Source organism: Anabrus simplex, chromosome 3 (assembly GCF_040414725.1).
Source record: "Anabrus simplex isolate iqAnaSimp1 chromosome 3, ASM4041472v1, whole genome shotgun sequence".
NCBI lineage: Eukaryota > Metazoa > Arthropoda > Insecta > Orthoptera > Tettigoniidae > Anabrus > Anabrus simplex.
In genome coordinates this window covers 20,726,907-20,747,323 of record NC_090267.1, presented here as the reverse complement: position 1 = coordinate 20,747,323, position 20,417 = coordinate 20,726,907, and the positions used below count along the sequence as shown (strand labels likewise).

The 20,417-nt window shown below is 41.7% G+C and overlaps 1 protein-coding gene across 1 annotated transcript in view; it reads right to left on the bottom strand.

Annotated features, from left to right (window-relative positions):
• Window positions 1-365: 365 nt before the first annotated feature.
• The window catches only part of LOC136866622 (hemolymph lipopolysaccharide-binding protein-like), a 46,626-nt gene continuing 26,574 nt past the window's right edge, over window positions 366-20,417 (bottom strand). The window contains exons 4-5 of the mRNA XM_067143740.2: window positions 13,728-13,958; window positions 366-511 (exon numbers count right to left, since the gene is read on the bottom strand). Coding sequence (XP_066999841.2) covers window positions 366-511; window positions 13,728-13,958 — 377 coding nt within the window. The remainder of the gene's footprint in view (window positions 512-13,727; window positions 13,959-20,417) is intronic.

Below are 20,417 nucleotides of genomic sequence, written 5' to 3'. Positions count from 1 at the left end.
TGACCTTGTTTTTTAATGGAAGGTAGAAGATAACATGTCTGATGACCTTGTTGTTCTTAAAAGATGGTAGAACAGTGCCTGTCTGATGACCTTGTTGTGTTGAAGGATGGTAGAATATTACACGTCTGATGATCTTGTTGTATTGAAGGATGGTAGAACATTACATGTCTGATGACCTTGTTGTGTTGAAGGATGGTAGAATATTATATGTCTGATGACCTTGAGTTTTAAAGGAAGGTAGAACATCACATGTCTTATGATCTTTTTATTCTGAAATTGCCCTGTATTTGGTGTTGAAAGAACGTCACGACTTATTTAGAAGGATCTTTATTACATTTCAGCACTCTACTATACATGAGATCTCTTCACAATGCGAACTCACAGAGGTAGGGCCAGAGATCATCGCAAGGCCTGTTTGCCACCCGGCCTGTGGAGTCAGCGGTGCCGCACCTGTCATTAGGGATGTCATCCGGTAGTCTAGGCCGCCACCAACTGCTGCGAGCTGGCTCACCTGGAAACAGGACATAAGTATCGTACTTTAACTTTCTTTAGATTATGCCAGTTATTCCTGGAGGCAGTGAAGCCACCCGGGCCCATTTTGGTTTTGGCCGCAGAATTACAGCCGGATGCCCTTCCTGACACCACGCGCTTTTCGAGATGAAAATATCGAACCAGTATAGTACGGGTTTGGAACCTCGGCCTTCTCTCCCCAATGAATGAGGAGTTTGAAGACCATCCACGGTATCCCCTGTCTGTCGTAACAAGAGACTGAAATTTCATCACTGGATATCACTTGAGACCGTGGGTTGACTACCATGCGTCTCCAGCTAAGCCTGGCATCTTTTCCACTTAATTTTGGGAGCCTCCTTGCTCTCATCTTCCCTATCCGACCTCTCCTGTTCTACTCTTGTCCTCGTCCGGCTTTGACGACCTAGAGAGGATTGTAAGAGGAAATATTTGTCTTGACGTCGCGAACAACACAGCTCACAGATTAGTAAGGTCAGCCTCTAATATTAGTAAGGTACATTCTGATTGGACGAAAGCAGTAATTGCACCTATCTGTAAGCAAGGGACGGACTGCTAGAAACATCAAAGCAATTCAACGACACTGTTGATGGTGACTCATCCGTGCACCAGCTAAGGTGTTCACTGGTATTTTGGCAAGGGGAAACCGATGAATTTTTGACAGTAGAGGTAAGCCCCGTTATACGCGATGAAATGCAATGAAATGATCAATCAATCAATACTGATCTGCATTTAGGGCAGTCGCCCAGGTGGCAGATTCCTTATCTGTTGTTTTCCTCGCCTTTTCCTAAATGATTTCAACGAAATTGGAAATTTATTGAACATCTCCCTTGGTAAGTTATTCCAATCCCTAACTCCCCTTGCTATAAATGAATATTTGCCCCAGTTTGTCCTCTTGAATTCCAACTTTATCTTCATATTGTGATCTTTCCTACTTTTATAAAAGCCACTCAAACGTATTCGTCTACTAATGTCATTCCACGCCATCTCTCCGCTGACAGCTCGGAGCATACCACTTAATCGAGCAGCTCTTCTTCTTTCTCCCAATTCTTCCCAGCCCAAACTTTGCAACATTTTTGTAACGCTACTCTTTTGTCGGAAATCACCCAGAACAAATCGAGCTGCTTTTCTTTGGATTTTTTCCAGTTCTTGAATCAGGTAATCCTGGTGAGGGTCCCTTACACTGGAACCATACTCTAGTTGGGGTCTTACCAGAGACTTATATGCCCTCTCCTTTACATCCTTACTACAACCCCTAAACACCCTCATAACTATGTGTAGAGATCCGTACCCTTTATTTATAATCCCATTTATGTGATTACCCCAATGAAGATCTTTCCTTGTATTAACACCTAGATACATACAATGATCCCCAACAGGAACTTTCACCCCATCAACGCAGTAATTAAAACTGAGAGGAAATTTCCTACTTGTGAAACTCACAACCTGACTTTTAACCCCGTTTATCAACATACCATTGCCTGCTGTCCATCTCACAACATTTTCGAGGTCACGTTGCAGTGCAACGCATATACGCGAGTCTGGATTTAAGTCTAGTGCTGTCATCTGTTAACAGAACGTGCAAAGGCGGGTACAGACGTGCGTTCCGAACTCTGTAACGTACACTGCATTGCGCGCCGAGCGCATCTTCCGTCGTGTTTTGTCGAGACGTGCAACGTCAGTTCCGGTCAGTAGAGCTGTCGCAGGTTTCGTATTTAAAATGTCGAGTTCAAGGAAAGTAAGGAAAGAAGCGTCGTTAGAAACAAAGTTGGATTGCCGTCAGAAAGGTGACATTCAGCGTTCTTTGGGGTTTAGTGAATCCACTGAAAGAACTATTCATGACAATGCGCAATCAATTCATTATTTAAATAATGTAAGTGTAACTAATGACTAAATCTCGTTCGTAAGCGATGGAAAGAATGGAGGAAAATGCTAAGCCATTGGTTTGAGCATGACAAGCAACAACACCTGCCTCTCACTGGATCTCTTATTCAAGCTAAGGCGAAGAGTTCAGTTTATTATTGTGTGTTTCAGTGTTAAATTTTTAAATGTATAAATGTTGCATTAAAATGCGTTTCAGAAACACGATAATGTTTTTCTAATAATAAGAGCTATTTCAAACGTAATATGTGAGCAAACTGAAACCTAACCCCATATTTTAAATATAAAATTACTCTCGATTTACGCGAATTTGATACGCGCGGCTACTCCACGGACCATAACTATAGCGTATAACGAGGCCTACCTGTATTTTGGATGAAATCCAGTGTGATTTCAGACCTCAGACCGGTTGTTTTCAGTGTGAACCAGATAACTGAAAAGTGCTGTGATATGAATAGGAAGTTTCATAGATCTAGAGAAGGCATATGGGAGACTACATAGGGAAAGAGTATTAGCCATACTGAGAGAATATGGGATTAAGGGTATTTTATTAAAAGCAATCAAACTCATCTATGTTGACAATGAGAGTTTATGGTAGAATTAATTCTTGTTTCAATTTATTTGCAGGGTTGAGACATTGACCTGCGCCAATTACTTGGTGTTTATGCTAGACAGAGCTGAGAGCCAACAATCTAATTTCTTAGATCTTAAAATAGATGCAGTATGATATTAATATTAGCATTACTAAAGTAATGTCGGCAGGTAAGAAAGTTCCGAGAACTGAATGTCAGGTGGGATATACAAAACTGGAACACTTCACCCGGGATGGTAGAACAGGAATCAAGGTGGAGTAAAGCTAATGCAGTGAGCTCTGTAAGAAATCAGGCCCGGGACGAACCAGCCTGCTTTCCGACCAACTGGGAGTAAAAGGTGGGGGGACTCTGAATATCTTGTCCATAAGTTAGTTGTAACAGACATACAAATAGCGAGAATGATGGTTGCAAACATCACCTGGGAACAATGGCAGAGGGTATTCGGAATGAGAAGATGAAGCCTAAGTTAAGAACGAATTCGATGGATGAAGCGGTGTTAAGGTCGTGGAGGATGATGGGACACCTAGGAGAATAATGGAATTGGTCATGGAAGGTAAAATGAAATGAAATGGCGTATGGCTTTTAGTGCCGGGAGTGTCCGAGGACCTGTTCGGCTCGCCAGGTGCAGGTCTTTCGATTTGACACCCGTAGGCGACCTGCGCGTCTTGATGAGGATGAAATGATGATGAAGACGACACATACACCCAGCCCCCGTGCTGGCAAAATTAACCAATTATGGTTAAAATTCCCGACCCTGCCGGGAATCGAAACCGGGACCCCTGCGGCCAAAGGCCAGCACGCTAACCATTTAGCCATAAGGTAAGAGCAGTAGAGGGAAACCAAGACTCAGTTTCTAATGTTTTAAAGACAAGAGGTATGGAATGAAACGAGGGCACAGCAGTCAGTTCCTACCATGACCCCAGTGAGTCCTGGTGCAGCTCACTCTAGTGGTAAATAGCCTACAGTAAGAGGTCTGCTCAAGGCTTGAAGTCCCCATCCGACGACCGAATGTACCTCGCACCCTCACGGTTTTAGGTTCTCGGCAGTTCATGATCCTTTCGACATAATGAATGCTATTCGTTTTATGTTCTTCTAACTACATTCATATGGTCTCGGGACACGCCGATGTGCCGGAATTTCGTCCACCAGGATTTATCTATGGACACGAGTGTGACGTACCACGCGACTGAGTGAGGTTCGAACCTGCTCTACCAACTCAGCTACTAAGGGTAGGACTTCTTCATTCCTCCCCTGATTATAAAGAATTGTGCAAATTATTAAACTCACCATCGTATTTTCACATTTTTTTTCTGTTATGTCTTAATAAATAAGGGCGGAATGACTGATTTCGTTTCATTGAGCTTTGTTGATGTGTTGCTCATTGTATTAAGTACATGTGGCAGGTAAGTTTCTTTTTCTGCAGGTGGCAGCACTGGTTGTTTCACTTCTCTACACAAGCTCATCTATTCAGCCTCTTGGTATGTAATTTGCTTTGTTGAGGAGTATGTGATAATGTGTCGTCAGTAGGATTGTTTCTAGTCATTTACAAGGTTTCATTGTTTCGAAAAAGGCGGTACCATTGTTGTACTTGATACTTCAGTACTGATTCTTCTGTGAAGTTCCTTTTCTGTTAAAAAGTGGTTATGGGGAAGACAGCAGACTTATCACCAAGGAAAAAAGCCTTGGTTGCATGCCTCTTGAAGGAAAATGTGTATTCTCAATGAGATATTTCAAGAAAACTGGATATTTCTCAGAAATCAGTAATCCGAATCAATGTGGCAATCAAGGCTGGTGATGAACTTGTTACAAAACGAGAAGGTGACTGTGGTCGAAAGCCTAAAATGAGCCCGCGAATGACCAAAAAATGTATACAGGTAGCTAAAGCGAACAGAGGACCATCCAGTAAGGACATTTTGGACAATCTGAAATGGTATGGTGTGGAGATATCACGGTCTATTGTTCGGAGACGACTTTGTGCCGCCGGTCTGTTAGCACACAGGCCCCGTAAGAAGGCAACAATCACGCTTGAATGGCCACAAAAGGCTGATTTGGGCTGAGAAAGTTCAGGGGAAATTTGGTAGAGACTGGAGTAGGTTAAGTAATATTATTTTTTAAACCAGTAGCAGGAAGGTAGTTGCAGTTCATGAAGTGAATATATAACTCACAACAGTATACATATTTGTCTTGTTTTCAAAAGTTACTCTAGGATGATATTTATGGTTCCTTTTAATTCTTTTTTAGGTCGTCTTCTCTGATGAATCAATATTCTCTATAAGCCAAGGAAGCCCTCAGTACGTTCGCCGAGCAAAGGATGAGGAGTTCCATCCCCAGTGAATCGCAGAGGCAGTGAAGCATCCAACCTCTCTGATGGTATGCACCTGCATGCCATCCAAGGGAACTGGCAGGCTGTATCTGGTATGAAGAGTACAAGAAAGTGCTAGAAACTCGACTATTTCATCAATTGAAGGAACGGTTTACGGATTGAGATTTCATCACATGCAGGATGGAGCACACGGTCATAAAGCCAAATCAGTGCTCAAATTCCTAGAAGAAAACAATGCAAACATCCTTCCCTGGTCCGGTAACAGCCCGGACGCAAACCGCATCGCGAACCTGCGGGCAGTAGTTAAAAAAAGCTGAGGAAGTAGACGATTACGAACAAGATTCAGCTTTTGGAGGGACTTGTGAAGATATGGCACAGGGACCATGATATCTAGGAAAATTGTAAAACACTTATGAACATCATGCCAAACCGTATAAAATGATTATTAAAAACAAGGGATACCATACTAAGTGGTGAGCAAGTATACACAGCCTCTCTCAGCCAACTTTCTCGTGGTGCTCCTTGTTATCACGGACTGGGTCGATGGCGGTATAACCGAGGAAGAGGAGAGGAAATGCTCTTACACCAACAGTGCCTTGGCCTTAAGGTTTATGGGCCAATAACTCGTAAGCTCTTAAATAAAGCTGACGACCTTTTAGCACGAAACAGGTAACACGATTTGGATGTTGGAATGTTCGTACAATGAGAAAACCTGGAAAACTGAAAGAGATCATCAAAGACATGGAGAATTATCGACTGGATTTTCTTGGTTTAAGTGAAGTGAGGTGGGATAACTTTGGAGAAATGAAGTGCCGGAATGGAATGGCCCTCTTGTACTCAGGGCGAAACCATGGAGGCTGCAAGGGACGGTGTTGGACTGTTGCTGAGCAACAGAGCAAAGCAGGGACTCCTGGAATGGCAGAGCGAATTATCATAGCTCGTTTTCAGAGTAATATACGCAATATCTGCGTAGCGCAGTGTTATGCCCCAACCGAGCCGTCTGTAGAGGCAGTGAAGCAGGATTTCTTTGTAGCATTAACAGGTGTTATAAAAAATTAAAACGAAAAGAAGTTGTCCTGCTCATGGGAGACTTTAACGCAAAAGTGGGAAGAAGTGGAGCACATGATGGGCGAGCGGAATGGGAACTGCGACATGGTCCGGTTATTGGAGGGACGCTTTTCCCACATAGGAAGTGCCACAAAGTCGCATGGCTGTCGCCCAGTGTGGCAGTAAGTCGTAAATGGAGGGGCTCGCTTCACGATGTGAAAAATAAGAGAGGAGCAGACGTTGGATCTGATCATCACTTTGCGATGGCTTGGTTTAAATGTAAGATATCAGCAAACACAAGAATCTTCAAGAGGCCAAGTACTCTTCATGTCATCGGCAAGCTGAAGAAGCAAAAGATAGTAGAAAATGTTAAGTTAGAGTTGAAGTCTTAGATCTAGAAGCAATTGAAGGAGTAGCCATTAAAAGGACTTTAACAGAGACCTGCAAAGATGCATTAGGTCATAGAGAGTTGCTGAAGAAAGACTTGATGTCAGATGAGACATGGGAGAAGATTAAACAGCGGAGGGAGACGAAGCAACTTATCCTCAACTCTAGGACAAGGCATATAAAAAGGAGAACTTGAGAAGTAATACAGTGAGTTAGACAGAGAAGTAAAGAGGAGCGCTCGCAATGACCGACGTAGGCAGGTCGAAGAATACGCAAGCCAAGCCGAAATAGCAGCAAATATAAATGATGTGAAGGAACTCTATGGGATAACGAGGACATTATCTAGGAGGAGTAATAGGCAGAAGCGTCCCATTCGTAGTAAAGGAGGGACTATGCCTGCTGGAGACCATGAACAATTGAAGGTCCCTCCGGAATAAGGGTCTATGCCACAAATCTAAAATGTTCAGGAAACAGAAAAAACTTCTAAATAATGAGAAAATGATAAATATATATTTTGAAATAAATCAGAATGCTTAAAGGCCACTTGAAAAACGAATTATCACAAATTAACCTTATTAATGTAGTAAAAAAGCATTTTCTCATTTTGAAATCATGGAATAAGGGTCTAAACCACATTTTTACAGTTTAATGCAGTGTTACTTATTGCCAGATGAATCACTTCAAATCACTATAGAATCCCCTGAATTCTTGATACATATAGTCACACATTTTCAGTAGCCTTTCTTAATGGAAAGTGTTGAGCCGTAGAGTTGTGGCAATTCTTGAGGCAGGAGGAGTGGCTGATTCCGTCCATTCTTGACACCTTTAACTAAGGTATATCTCTACCGAGGAGCAATCAAATTGCGGGATCTTCCCATAAAAACAGATGTGGGATAATTTTCAGAAAACTTCAGTCACATTGCTTCAGTAACCTAGAATTTGGGGTCTTTAACCAACATTCCACGTTTTGGAAGTTAGAACTCTGGGCAGATAGACTAAAAATGTCTGAGAAAGGTCTTTCACATACCTGCAGCGAGCTACTGTCACTACCTTTTGCTGAAATGTGGTACGGTATTCAAAAGAATATTTCCGACTAAAGTGGCATCTGTTCTCTGATTACACCTCCTTTTCGATTCAGAGATTTTGAGGCACGTATTCACAAGAAACGAAGACTGCTCATAAAGGTCCATGGAGTAATATTCCGTATACCACTCCTCCTTTTCACAGTCAGTGAGCTGAATACACCCATTCCTGTTACAGATATCTCGATCATACACACAGCCTCAAAACAACGAAGAAGCAGAAAATTATTATAATGTTATACCCTATACAATTTTAGCGTAATTATAATTAAATTAATGATTCGTGTAATGTATTATGTATTAAAAAAGACCACATTTATTCTAAGAATCTTCCTTAGCACAACATAACCAATTTATTATAGACCCTTATTCCTCGTGTTTGCTTCTTGTATAACGCCTTTCCTTGTTGTATAAGCCTCACCCCTATTTCGTTTCCTTTTACGTTCATTCTTCCTTTTTCTTGTTTTATTCAAGTTTTTTAATTCGTTGGACGAACCATCTTGAATGAGTGGCATAGACCCTTCTTCCAGACAAAGAAGTTTTTTCAACTGTGCCGGTTGGCACACGATTTTAGCCTTTCCCTACAACATTTTTGGCCTGGGGAAAATGCCATTGAAAAGTGTGTCGCTTGGAAATCTTTTTCCTATTTTCTTTAATTTTGTGTACTGTGCGACTATGTCGCTAACTGTACCTCTGTATTTCGTCCGTCTGTTTGCGGAGTACTTTTAGTTTAATTTGTTGTACGTCACTATTTCCCCATTATCTACTGGTCCGATCTCGGGCCAGCTCTGGAGCGAGTCTGTCTCCCGCGGCTCGCCCGCTGTCCGGCCGAGTTGGGCTTCGCGTAGCTTATTGGTGTGCTGGGAGTTCATTGTCGTCCATCATGGATGTTGGATGTGTTTTGCGTTGGCTCATGGCTAGAGCATTGAAATACCACACATGCCTGGGTAATTCATAAGGTATGAGGGCTTATGCCCTCAAAAGTTGTATATGATTCTTCTGGGAGTGAACGTCCGCAACTTACGTACTTTGTTTTTAATTGGGAAAGCTGTGAGTATATGATCCCGGCTGACGCCATGCGTTAATGCGTTAGCTTATGTGCAAGGACCCAAAAGTAAGTTACGTTTTTCAAGATTATTTTATGTTCTTTTCTCCTGTTCCTGGATTGCCTCGCCTCAAAACTTGATTAATTTTGTGGACATTATTTCGCCCTGCGAATAACATTTCTGACTGATGTTCTTCCGAAAGACCTTGGAATTTTGTTAAGTGAAAAGTACTCGGCTTACTGGCTGCACCTTTTCAAACTCCGTACCGCAGGAAGAACCTTATCAAAACCTGTTTATCTCTCTGTATTTTTCTGCGAGAAATAACTTCATTGTAAATCTTAACTGTTTTTCGGATCATGTAAGAGATATGTTGTCAATAAGAAATGGCATAGTTTTCTAAAGTGTAGTCGCCTGCTGTAATATTTGAGACCACGTGATTTTCACAGGAAACCTGAATTTTCTTATTCTTTAAATTTCCATTCTCTAGTTCTCCTTTTCTGTATGCAATATATATATTTAAAGAAATAATTATGGTGCTTGCTTTGTTGTTTGTTTCTATGGTAACTTGGTGATGTCTTGGTGGATGATGTTGATGATTATTTCCTAAGGGAGTACACTGATGTGCTAATTTGGCTGTTGCCTGAAGTTTGAGTTGTTGCTCTTTCCCGTTAGTTTATTATTTTACTGGAGTGCATTCGCTCTGAATTAATCATTTATATGATTGTGTTGATGTGTTTAAAAACCCTATATCTTTGGGGTTTGATGATTTACTTGCGCTGGTTGTCCCCCAAATTGGTGGTACCTGGTATCTTTGGTGAAGCGCAGTGAATTTTGGGTCATGTTGGTGACCTGTTTAAACTAACCTTGGTGTTTCTTTGAGTTTGAACTTGTACTCGATCTACTTCCCTTTACTTTTCGTGGAGTCCCCTTGAATTCTGGTTTCCTGAGTGATTCCGTGGCCTCTCATTTTTTATAGTCTGGTAATAACTTGAAGGGCAAGAAATCCTGTAATATTTTGAAGTTAATGTGCTGGAAATCCTTTTTGGGGGGGAGGAGTTTCTGCCAGGAGATAATTTTTCTATCTAATTATTTTATTATTTAAAATTAATTTTACCTTTTAACTTAGTGGGCGTCTCTCTTCTCAGTGGAAAATGTTTTGATTTAATCCATTCCTTTTAATTTAATTAATCTCTACCTTTTAATTTTAACTTGTCTTAAATGGTGCACCGCAAGTTTTAAAGAAGGAGAAGAAAGGTATACTTTGAAATAATTGTAAAGTTCTTGCAAATGAATTATTAATTAAATTTTAATTGTTCGGAGAAAGAAATGTTGTTGTTTTTCCTTCAAAACTTTATTCATTTCATACCGTGCCTATGCTTAGTTTTGGATCCAACTATTCTCTGTGTTATGGGCCGTCAGCTAACTTGTAGGTGAGTATTTTCTGACAATTTTGATGGTTAATTATTTAATGGTTTCTCGTCATATTTGTTCTTGTTTACTTGTACCAGTGATCGCCGGTACGGCCGGTGCACAACAAACAAATGACCTATTTATGTTATAGTTCGTATGCAATAACCTGAGATGATATAGACCCTTATCCGCAAAAAACTCAACTTGCTGGAAAATGTGGTTTAGACCCTTCTTCCAGGGAAGCCTTCAATTAGCTAGATGGAAAGAGTATTTTGAGGAGATACTCAACCGAGGAAACGATCAGTTAGATGAAGTCGAAGAAGAGGAATGGGACAGTGATGCTCGTATCCGTGTTGATGAGCCTTCGATAGAAGAGATTAGAAAAGCACTTAAACAGATTAAAGACGGGAAGTCTCCTGGATTAGACAACATTCCACCCGAAGCCTTGAAAGTTGAAATAGATGTAACAGCTGCAGCACTATATCATTTATTCAAGAAAATTTGGCAGGAGGAAAAGATGCCAAAGGAATGGAAGAACGGACTCATAGTTAAGCTGCCCAAAAAGGGAGTCATAACTAACTGCAAGACCTGGAGAGGAATTACATTGCTATCTACTCCCAGTAAGGTAATCACCCGTATCATCCTCAAGCGCATTAAAACAACAACTGAGCAGAAGCTAAGGAAGGAGCAGGCTGGCTTCCGGGAGAGTCGTAGTTGTGTAGACTTGATTAACTCTCTTTGGATCATCATTGAGCAGAGTTGTGAATGGAACTCTAATATGTACGGTATATGCTGTTTGTGGACTTTGAGAAGGCTTTCGACTCAGTCGACAGGGACGTCATGTGGCGCCTGTTACTGAAGTATGGAATTCCACGGAAGATAGTCAACCTGATTAAGGAGACATTCAATGACTATGAGTGTCGGGTGGTTCATGAAGGCAAGCTAACATATGCATTTGGAGTGATCCCTGGAGTTAGGCAAGGGTGTGTCCCGTCGCCTGTCATCTTCCTCCTGATGATAGATGATATCATGAGGAAGTGTGTGGCGATTCTTGACTTTAAGTTTCTTACATGGTATACAATCATCACCGTTGATTGGTAAACAGGATGTTTCAAAAGCAATGCGCCACCGATTCCTCTGACAAGATAATCTCATCAATATCTCATGTAAACAAAATTAGAATCAATCAGAGTGACAGGAAGATACACTGAGAGGGAGAGGTCCGTGGTAGGTACACAATAAAAAAGGTGACAACCATTTGATAACGAGGATAAACAGCTGTATTAGATGAATATAATTGACTCTGCGCAGTACTCACACACACATATCACAGATAAACATAGACGAGTTCCATTACTTATTTTCCTACTTTCTGTTTTTTCTTTAAGAGAACATAAGTTACAATATTCACCTTGAAGGTGGAAGTACAATAAGAATGGCAGTAAAAGAAACAACCTGTCAATAATTTACAATTTTCGAAATTGTACATACATTATCGTGTTTATAGTATTCTTTTTAGGAAACAGGCGGAAAAGTTTCAAGAATGACATTTTACCATAACAGTACAATATTTGGCCACATATGAAATACATGACCTGCAGCCTGTTTTATAAAAGCCTAACAACTGAGCTAAAAACATCAAAGTGATAGAAGGGGGGAGGGAAAAAGGAGAATAGTAAAGGAGAGGAAAGTTCGTATCCGACTGCGTAACTTAAGGTTCATCCACCCGTTACCGTCATTATTAAATGCACTGAGCCATTATGTCCACGATGGTTACTCTCAGTCCACATTAAGACTTTTCAAGACACATGGCGTGAACATTTTGAATAAGCTGCAGATGGTAAATAAGAAGCTCCAATAATAAAAAGCTGTTAAGGCACAGATCAAGGCCTCCAAAACCTAGAGATTATAAACAGCATGCCTGAAGGGCTAATTTAGAGTTCCAAAGAATATTATGCGGATTTTTAGCTCACCCAGATCCCAAGACGCTGATATTAGAGTTCCAGTTGGACGGAAAATATTACGTTCCGCACGGACCAGGCACACGAGGTCAATAGCCCCTCACCAGGCTGACGAGATGAGCGAGGCTGTCCGTAAGGAAGCGGACACTAGTACGTTCGAGAAGTTTTGATGACGTAGCATATGACTCAGGTAGTAGAAGGTAGACGCAGAGACGCAGTAAGTTACAGGAGCGGAGAGACGGGTGAGCAGAAAATGTTAAGTCAATAACATCAAATAATTAATACGTAGAAGCGTAAATCGCAATAGCAGGTTAGAAAATTAAGGTAGACAGTAGAGGATCCTGTAGAAACGTAGATACGAAGATTATGCCAGGAGAATGTACAAACGTACGTACGAAGATTATCGCAGGAGCACGTTACAAGAGTACGCAGAAGAGAAGGGGGTTTGCAGTGGGGACTGCTAGAGAGACTGGAAGATCTGGATTATGCAGACGACATTTGCTTGCTGACACACACTTTTCAGCATATGAAAGAAAAACTCCAAGAGCTAGAAACTGAGGCACGAAAAACAGGACTCAAGGTTAATTCCAGTGAGACCAAAGATATTAGGCTGTTCTCAAATACCCAAGAACGATTCTGTGTAGATGGACAGGAAATTGAAAATGTAGACCAATTGTGCTACCTGGGAATATGGTAGACAAAAAAGGCGGGGCTACACAGGATGTTAAGTAACGCATAAGGAAGGCTAATGGTGCATTTGTGTAGCTCTCTCCACTGTGCCATATCTCAACGAACGAAATTCAGGATCTTCAACAGTAACGTCAAGTCAGTGAGACCTGGCAAGTCACTACAGGAATTATTAAGATGCTGCACACCTTTGTGAACCGGTGTTTGCGCAGGATCTTAAACATTCATTGGCCGGACACGATTAGTAACGAAGAGCTATGGAAAGTGACAGGGGAAACCAGATCAAACAGCGGAAGTTGAGGTGGATAGGACACACGTTGAGAAACAAGCCCTGGAATGGAATCCGCAGGGACAACGAAAGCCGGCTCGACCACGGCAGACCTGGAAGTGATCCGTATTGGAGGCAGGAAAGACCTGGGGAGATCTACGTTGGATGGCCAGCAGCAGAGTCCGCTGGCAAAAATTCATCGAAGCCTTATGCTCCTCAAGGAGCCACAGGAAATAAGTCAAGTAAGTAAGACCATACTAAGTATTAGGCATTACGTAGAGTGTTTTAATAAACGTCTTTTGCAAAAGAAACTGGGTTGTATGTAATTATTTCTAGTTTAATAATTTGCACACCTCTCTAGTTAATAAGGGGTGATTATCTATTCCTCACGCGCTCATCAGCCAGTGAAATCGCTAACTACAGCTAAATGATTCCTTGTTGGCAGCTGTTGTTCAATATGACAAACGTCTTCCCTCCGAAATTCGGTATTTCATGAGTAGAAGAGAGAAGAACTCACCTCTCACAGATATCCAACGATCTTCATGTTCAAGCTTGTAAATTCCCAACCAGTGGGTGAGCCCGGGATGCGTACTCATGTACATTGGATAGAACACCTCCTTCCTCTCTTGTTCAGTTTCCGCCACCATGAGATCAGCACCGTCTCTTTTGCACTGATCCCTGGCGACACCCCAGGTCGCTGGTACTTTGTATCCCTTATAACAGTTGAAATGTTTAAACTGTCGGTAACCTGCGGGCAATTAGAACACCACATTTAGACAACCTTACGAGTGAAAATTGTTTTTGTCGTACTCATTGAGGCATGACATAGTTAGGAGACACCGTAGCGTACACAAGAGGAGTTAATGAGTGAAGTCAAGGACGTGATGTATGATAGCAGAAAAGTGGTGCTGGTATGTAGCCTACTTCTGTCAAATAGCACCAAGGTGTTTGTTGATGGCTTAACTTCTCCATCCGACGAATGAATCACCATCAAAAGTGCCATATGCCCCCACTGCGAATGTGCACGGTGGTGAGCTTTGGAATGAATCGAAGCGTCTGGCATGCAATCCACTGATTAGAAATTGTATACCAGCACCTCTCCTACGCTGCCAAGTAACATTCTGATCGTTCCGACCTCTGGACACAAACCGGCTGACCACGGCTTCGGAGCATTTATCAAATCAAAACAAATCAAATCCGGTGGCAAATGGTACACTAAAATACATTATTGTCAAGCACTAAATTTTAAATTAAGAAGGGAAGAAGAAAATTTTCCTAGAATACATTATTATACAATTTACGCTAACAGTTTTTTGTATTAAACACACAGCTCTAAATTTATATTGTTTACAAAAGTATTCTTATAATATCTCCTGTACTTACGAAAGTCATCTCATATACAGTATGTGGACTTACTTCAAATAATACTATACAACTGGTATAAGATTAAAATTAATATTCCATTTATTTACTTATTTATTTTTACCCATTTTGGAACGTAAGTAGCATAACTACCTGCTGCGTCTTAACCAGAACCCCCTTTTGCCACCACTTTTCAGAGTTCCTGAAGGGCCTTCACAGCTACGGTAGCAGTCCCAGGGCCCTCGAAGTCCCCACTGTACTTCACCCCTACAGGCAGTCCCCTACTTTGGCTGTCTAAACTCCTTAGCCCATGGGATGGAATTAATTTATTCACACACACTTTTTTTTTTTTTTACAATAACCTGCACTGGTCGAATGCCCTCTAACACTTCATTTATTTTCTCTGTTGCTGTTTATTCTCTTCATGAATATCTATACAGATTATGGAAAAGGATCAAACACTACCCCTGGTAAACTGTTCCACTCCTTCACGCCCTTCCCAATGAATGAAAATTTACCCCAATCGCTTCTGCTAAAATTCCTTCTAATTTTATACTTGTGGTCAGTTCTGCCGATATAATTATTTTCCAACTGAAGCCTTTCACGCATTTCTCCCCACGCTTCTTCCCCTTTATAGGCTCTGTATAATCCTATAAGTCTAGTTTTCTCCCTTCTCTTACTTAAAGTTCCCCACACAAGTTCCTCTAACATTTCTGATACACTACTCTTTCTCCTGAAATCCCCTGTTACAAATGTTGCTGCTTTCCTCTGCACACTATCTATTTCTTTTATTAGGTATTCTTGGTGACAATCACAAACACTGTATGCATATTCCAATAATGGGCGAAGCACACATAAGTAACTTTTCTCTTTAATTCTTTCTTGCATCATTTAAGTGACCTCTTTATGATATTTAACGATCTGAATGCTTTCCCAACAATGTCATCAATATGACCATTCCAGTGCAAATTATCTCCAAATATCACACTTAAGTATTTGTACTTGCCATCTTTTGGGACAATTGCCTCATCCATAGTATACTTAAATTCAGTTTTTAAGCTCCTGTTTGTAAATGTAACAGTTGATTTACCTCCATTAACCTTCATATTAATTTCTTCAACCCATTGTTGGTGTTCCGGGGTCTGAGAAACGCAGATATGGTGAAAGAAGGGGCGGGATTGAATGGTTCTAACTATAATATCAAAATTAATTTAAAACCTAAACTGAAGGTTATATTTTCAGAACTTCAAACTTAACAACGAAACATCAGGTACAGTGATAATCATAAAACAAGTCTAGAAAAAGACAAGACTAGTGGTCTTAACAAATCTTGGGCTTCAAGCCCTCGCTTTACATTTCCTGAGTTCCTGGCTCAAATTTACAAAAGAGCACAAATTATTCAAGGAGCAGAAATCCCCTAATTCAAGAGCACTTGCTCCCCAAAACAAAAATATCTAGCCTTCCAGAGGCACTCTTTACTATTACAACGCTTGAAAAGTGCTAACAGGCTCCCAGTTTTCCAAGCCTACTCAAGGCAACATGAACTTGCAATTACTGGCCTCCCAAGGCACAACTTACAATTTGACAATAATTTATACAGGGATATTAAATACCCAACCCACTGGGCCTTCGTGGAAAAAGAACAGGTTAGATAACTGGCCCAAACACAAAGTGAATGGAGGAACACTGCACTCCAATATAATGAACACTTAAAAACCTAAAGGGTTCTAGGCCGATGAAACAGGGACTATTCCCAAAGTACTGAGGTGACTCGTATAGAAAATACATTAAATAATGACAGTAGGACAAATAGCTAGAAACCGTAGTCACCTCAAACCAAGACGAAGGGGAGTTGGAGAGAGTACATCACTCTCTATCCCCGATTTAAGTTAAAGATTTTATGAAGTTTTACATTAGCCGGGAAAAGATTTATATTTTAGAATAGATTGTTACATAACTAAAGAGTCGGAACTTTCCCTCGGCTTAAGCTGCGGAGTTAGCAAGAAAGAAAGACGTTATGTGGCCACTACATTGTAGATGTTCTGTTGACCAACGAAAGAGGCCGCCCGCCCCCTTCTTTGACACACACACTCAGTGAGTGACGACCAATTGGCCAAGAAACGTGAAAAGCCGCCGTTTATAAACTCTGAGGGAAGGTTCGAGATCATTCAGCATTAAACTAGTCACGCTCTTTCAATTTTATAGTGGAATTCAATGTAACACTTAGAGTCGAACAAGAAGTCTGTGATAGGTTGAAAATTAATTACAGAAATTAGGAATTAGCTGGATTCAAAACTGGCGAAAAATAAAAATGAATTAGTGCCAACCTAAATAAAATGAACGTCATTCAGTTACAATAACCGAGAAATACACAACTTCTTTAAATTATAACTTCTTACAACTTACATCAGGGTTCATGATCATAGTTTATAGTAGTGTCATCAGTGGAAGAATGTCCAACCTTCTTGATGTATAGCAAACAAAACTAGTAGGAATTCAGTCAGTTTAGGAAACTTCACAATAACAAAATTACTCCACATTTTAGTGGTGACATCATCTGATCAAAGTTCCAAGTTGGTGTAGTTTCAGTTTCACTGTTTTACCAATAGAGGAGTTCATTTAGGCGCTAGATTTGAATGCGGGGCTTTTGAGGTGTAATTCTCGGTACAGACCTCCTTCCCCCAAAGACCTTCCTTGGGGTGAAACAGAAAAATTCTGAGAAAATATTTTCAGTTGAAGAAAAGAATTTCTAAGTTTTTTTTATTTTTTGGGTAAAAACTTATTTAACTCCAGGCTTTAGAATGTTCTTATTGTTGTAGAATATCAACAACATGTTGATAGGTTGGACGGCAAGACCTGCCGCCGCAGCCGATACCTAGTTGAGGTCGCCCCGACCCCTCAAGTACCCTGAGATACACTTCTCCCGCTACTATAAGATGGGTAGTCGTGGTGATGTTCGCCGCCGATTAGAGGTATATGTACAGTCCCTACATGAGTTGGCTGTAGGGGCACCGCATTTCAGTCTTTGCCGGGAGGTGGTCTTCGGCGCGCCGTTCACAGGGAGTCTTCACGGGAGTGGAGTGGGCCCTTACCCCACTTCAGTTGCAGTACGGCGGCGAACGGCTGAGGGGGCACTGAAACAGTAAGATCTCGGCGACAGAAAGGTCTTGTTGGAGACTTGAGAGAACGATCTTTATTGGTGATGTAGAGGGACGGGCGGCGTGGAAAATGCTTTATTGCCAATAGTGCGGAGATGCAGGAGACGGGGGCTTGGTAATGGTCACTAAGGAATTGACAGCAGGAAAACCAGAGGGGAAGATCGTACATACAGAACATATACAAAACTGAATAACATAATCGGGGCAGAAGACGTTGAATAATAGTAAAAAAGCATAACATTCAAACTCCTGCTCAATTTTAATGGCAAAAAGGTACTTCCGTTATACTGCTTTCACCTGAGATTGGTGGACTCTAAGGATCATCCCCGCGGCTAGATTGCTCACTAATAATGTAACGGGAGTCAGCAAATCTAATATAATGCACGGCCCATTAATTCTGGGGGCAAGCTTGCCCGAGGGAACAAAATTTCTAAACAAAACTTGATCTAGACCCTTTAAATTGGTGGGCCTCTGTCCACGATCATATCTTTCCCTAACCTTTTCATGAGAAACCTTCTGGTTGTGCTTAGCCTTTTTCCATGCATCTGTAATATTATCGAGATCTATTGTCTCTGGTAAAATATCATTAAGTAACTAAAGGTTAGAGAGCGGCGTACTAGGCAAAAATTTAAACATCAGCAAACCGGGCGAGTTGGCCGTGCGCGTAGAGGCGCGCGGCTGTGAGCTTGCATCCGGAAGATAGTAGGTTCGAATCCCACTATCGGCAGCCCTGAAGATGGTTTTCCGTGGTTTCCCATTTTCACACCAGGCAAATGCTGGGGCTGTACCTTAATTAAGGCCACGGCCGCTTCCTTCCAACTCCTAGGCCTTTCCTATCCCATCGTCGCCATAAGACCTATCTGTGTCAGTGCGACGTAAAGCCCCTAGCAAAAAAAAAAATCAGCAAAGCTGGAATGAATTGTGAAATTCATGAACCGACGAATTTAAAGCAAAGGACAACCAATGCAGGGACGTATCCCACCTGGAATGATCATCATGATGAAATGCGATGAGAGCCGATCTAAGATTACGATTGACCCTGCTCAGCCAGAGATGGTTGAGGACAGTACGCCGATGTAGTTACATGTGATATAGACAGATCAAAACAGAATTTTTTTAGTTAGTTGCTTTACGTCGCACCGACACAGATAGGTCTTATGGCGACGATGGGACAGGGAAGGGCTAGGAGTGGGAAGGCAGCGACCGTGGCCTTAATTAAGGTATAGCCCCAGCATTTGCCTGGTGTGAAAATGGGAAACCACGGAAAACCATTTTCACGGCTGCCGACAGTGGGGTTCGAACCTACTATCTCCAGAATACTGGATACTAGCCGCATTTAAGCGACTGCAGCTATCGAGCTCGGTAAAACAGAATTTAGGGAAGAGGTTGGATGTAAAGGCTTTAGCATTATCAGAAACTATATATTGACAGGGACCAAAAGAAGCAAATACTGTATTTAAACAATAAATGGTGGACTGAGCGGTTGCCAGCTTAGTCGGAAATAGCCAGAAAAATCTCGTGAAACCATCTACACACACTAGAAATAATTTGTTGGCGTTCCCCTTTGATTGGGGAAAGGGTCCGGCCTAGTCTATATATGGAAGTTCCATGGGACCCGACGCTTGGTGAGAGGACAATAGACCTAGCTTAGTGGACAAGGTGGGCTTACTAAGCAAGATTTACAAGCCTTTGCCAATTCTCGTGTTTCGCCGTCCATACCTTTCCAAACAATCATCTCTCGGATCTTTTCCCGAGTTCTGAAGATGCCTAAACGCCCCCCTAATGGGGTCTCAGGATGGTACGTGAATATCATCGGCACGAGAACTGCTGGAACCACTACTTTCATCTTTGGATCATGAAACAATGGGCAACATAAACCCCCGTTCCTCAACGCATATGGGACTACATGTTCCCCATAAATAGGGTTTCAATAATAGGGGCCAGCAAAGGATCTTCACGTAGATATTTTTCAATGTCCCTAAACAGCAGGGGGGCATCAGTTAGAATGGCGTTCAAACCTGAAAGTATGATCACGGGAAGAGAAGAACTACCTTCCAGTTCCGTGGTCTCCACATTTGAGAAAACACGCGGCTTAGTGCATCAGCAACAACATTTTCAAATCCTCTGATATGCCGAACATCAAACTGAAAACCAGAAATCCTGATGGCCCAGCGGGCTATACGACCAGTACGACGCGGCCTAGCTAAGACCCAACTTAAGGCTTGATTATCTGTTTCCAGGTCGAACTTGACATGTTCCAGATAGAGTGGGAACTTCTCTAATGCAAATAAGTCTGCCGAACCCTCAAGTTCATAGATGGAACATTTGGCCTCTTGAGCCGATAAAGTCCTAGACGCATAATCGGTGGGTCGCCTTCCGAGTTCAGTTTTCTGAAGAAGCACAGCAGCCACCGCCGATATAAGGCGTCGGTTTTAACAATGAACCTATTTACAAGAAGTTAATTTCAGATCTTCAAAAGAAGTTTGTTGAGACGGTCCCCACTTAAATTTAACCCCTTTCCTACGAAGTAAGTTCAAGGGCGCCGCTCTGTTAGCGAAGTTAGGGATACATTTTCTGAAGAAATTCACCATGCCGATGACCCTGGTAATAACTTTGATGTCATTAGGAGGTTTGAAATCACGGATGTCCTGTGTTCAGGAATCGATAGAAACACAATCGGGCGACAT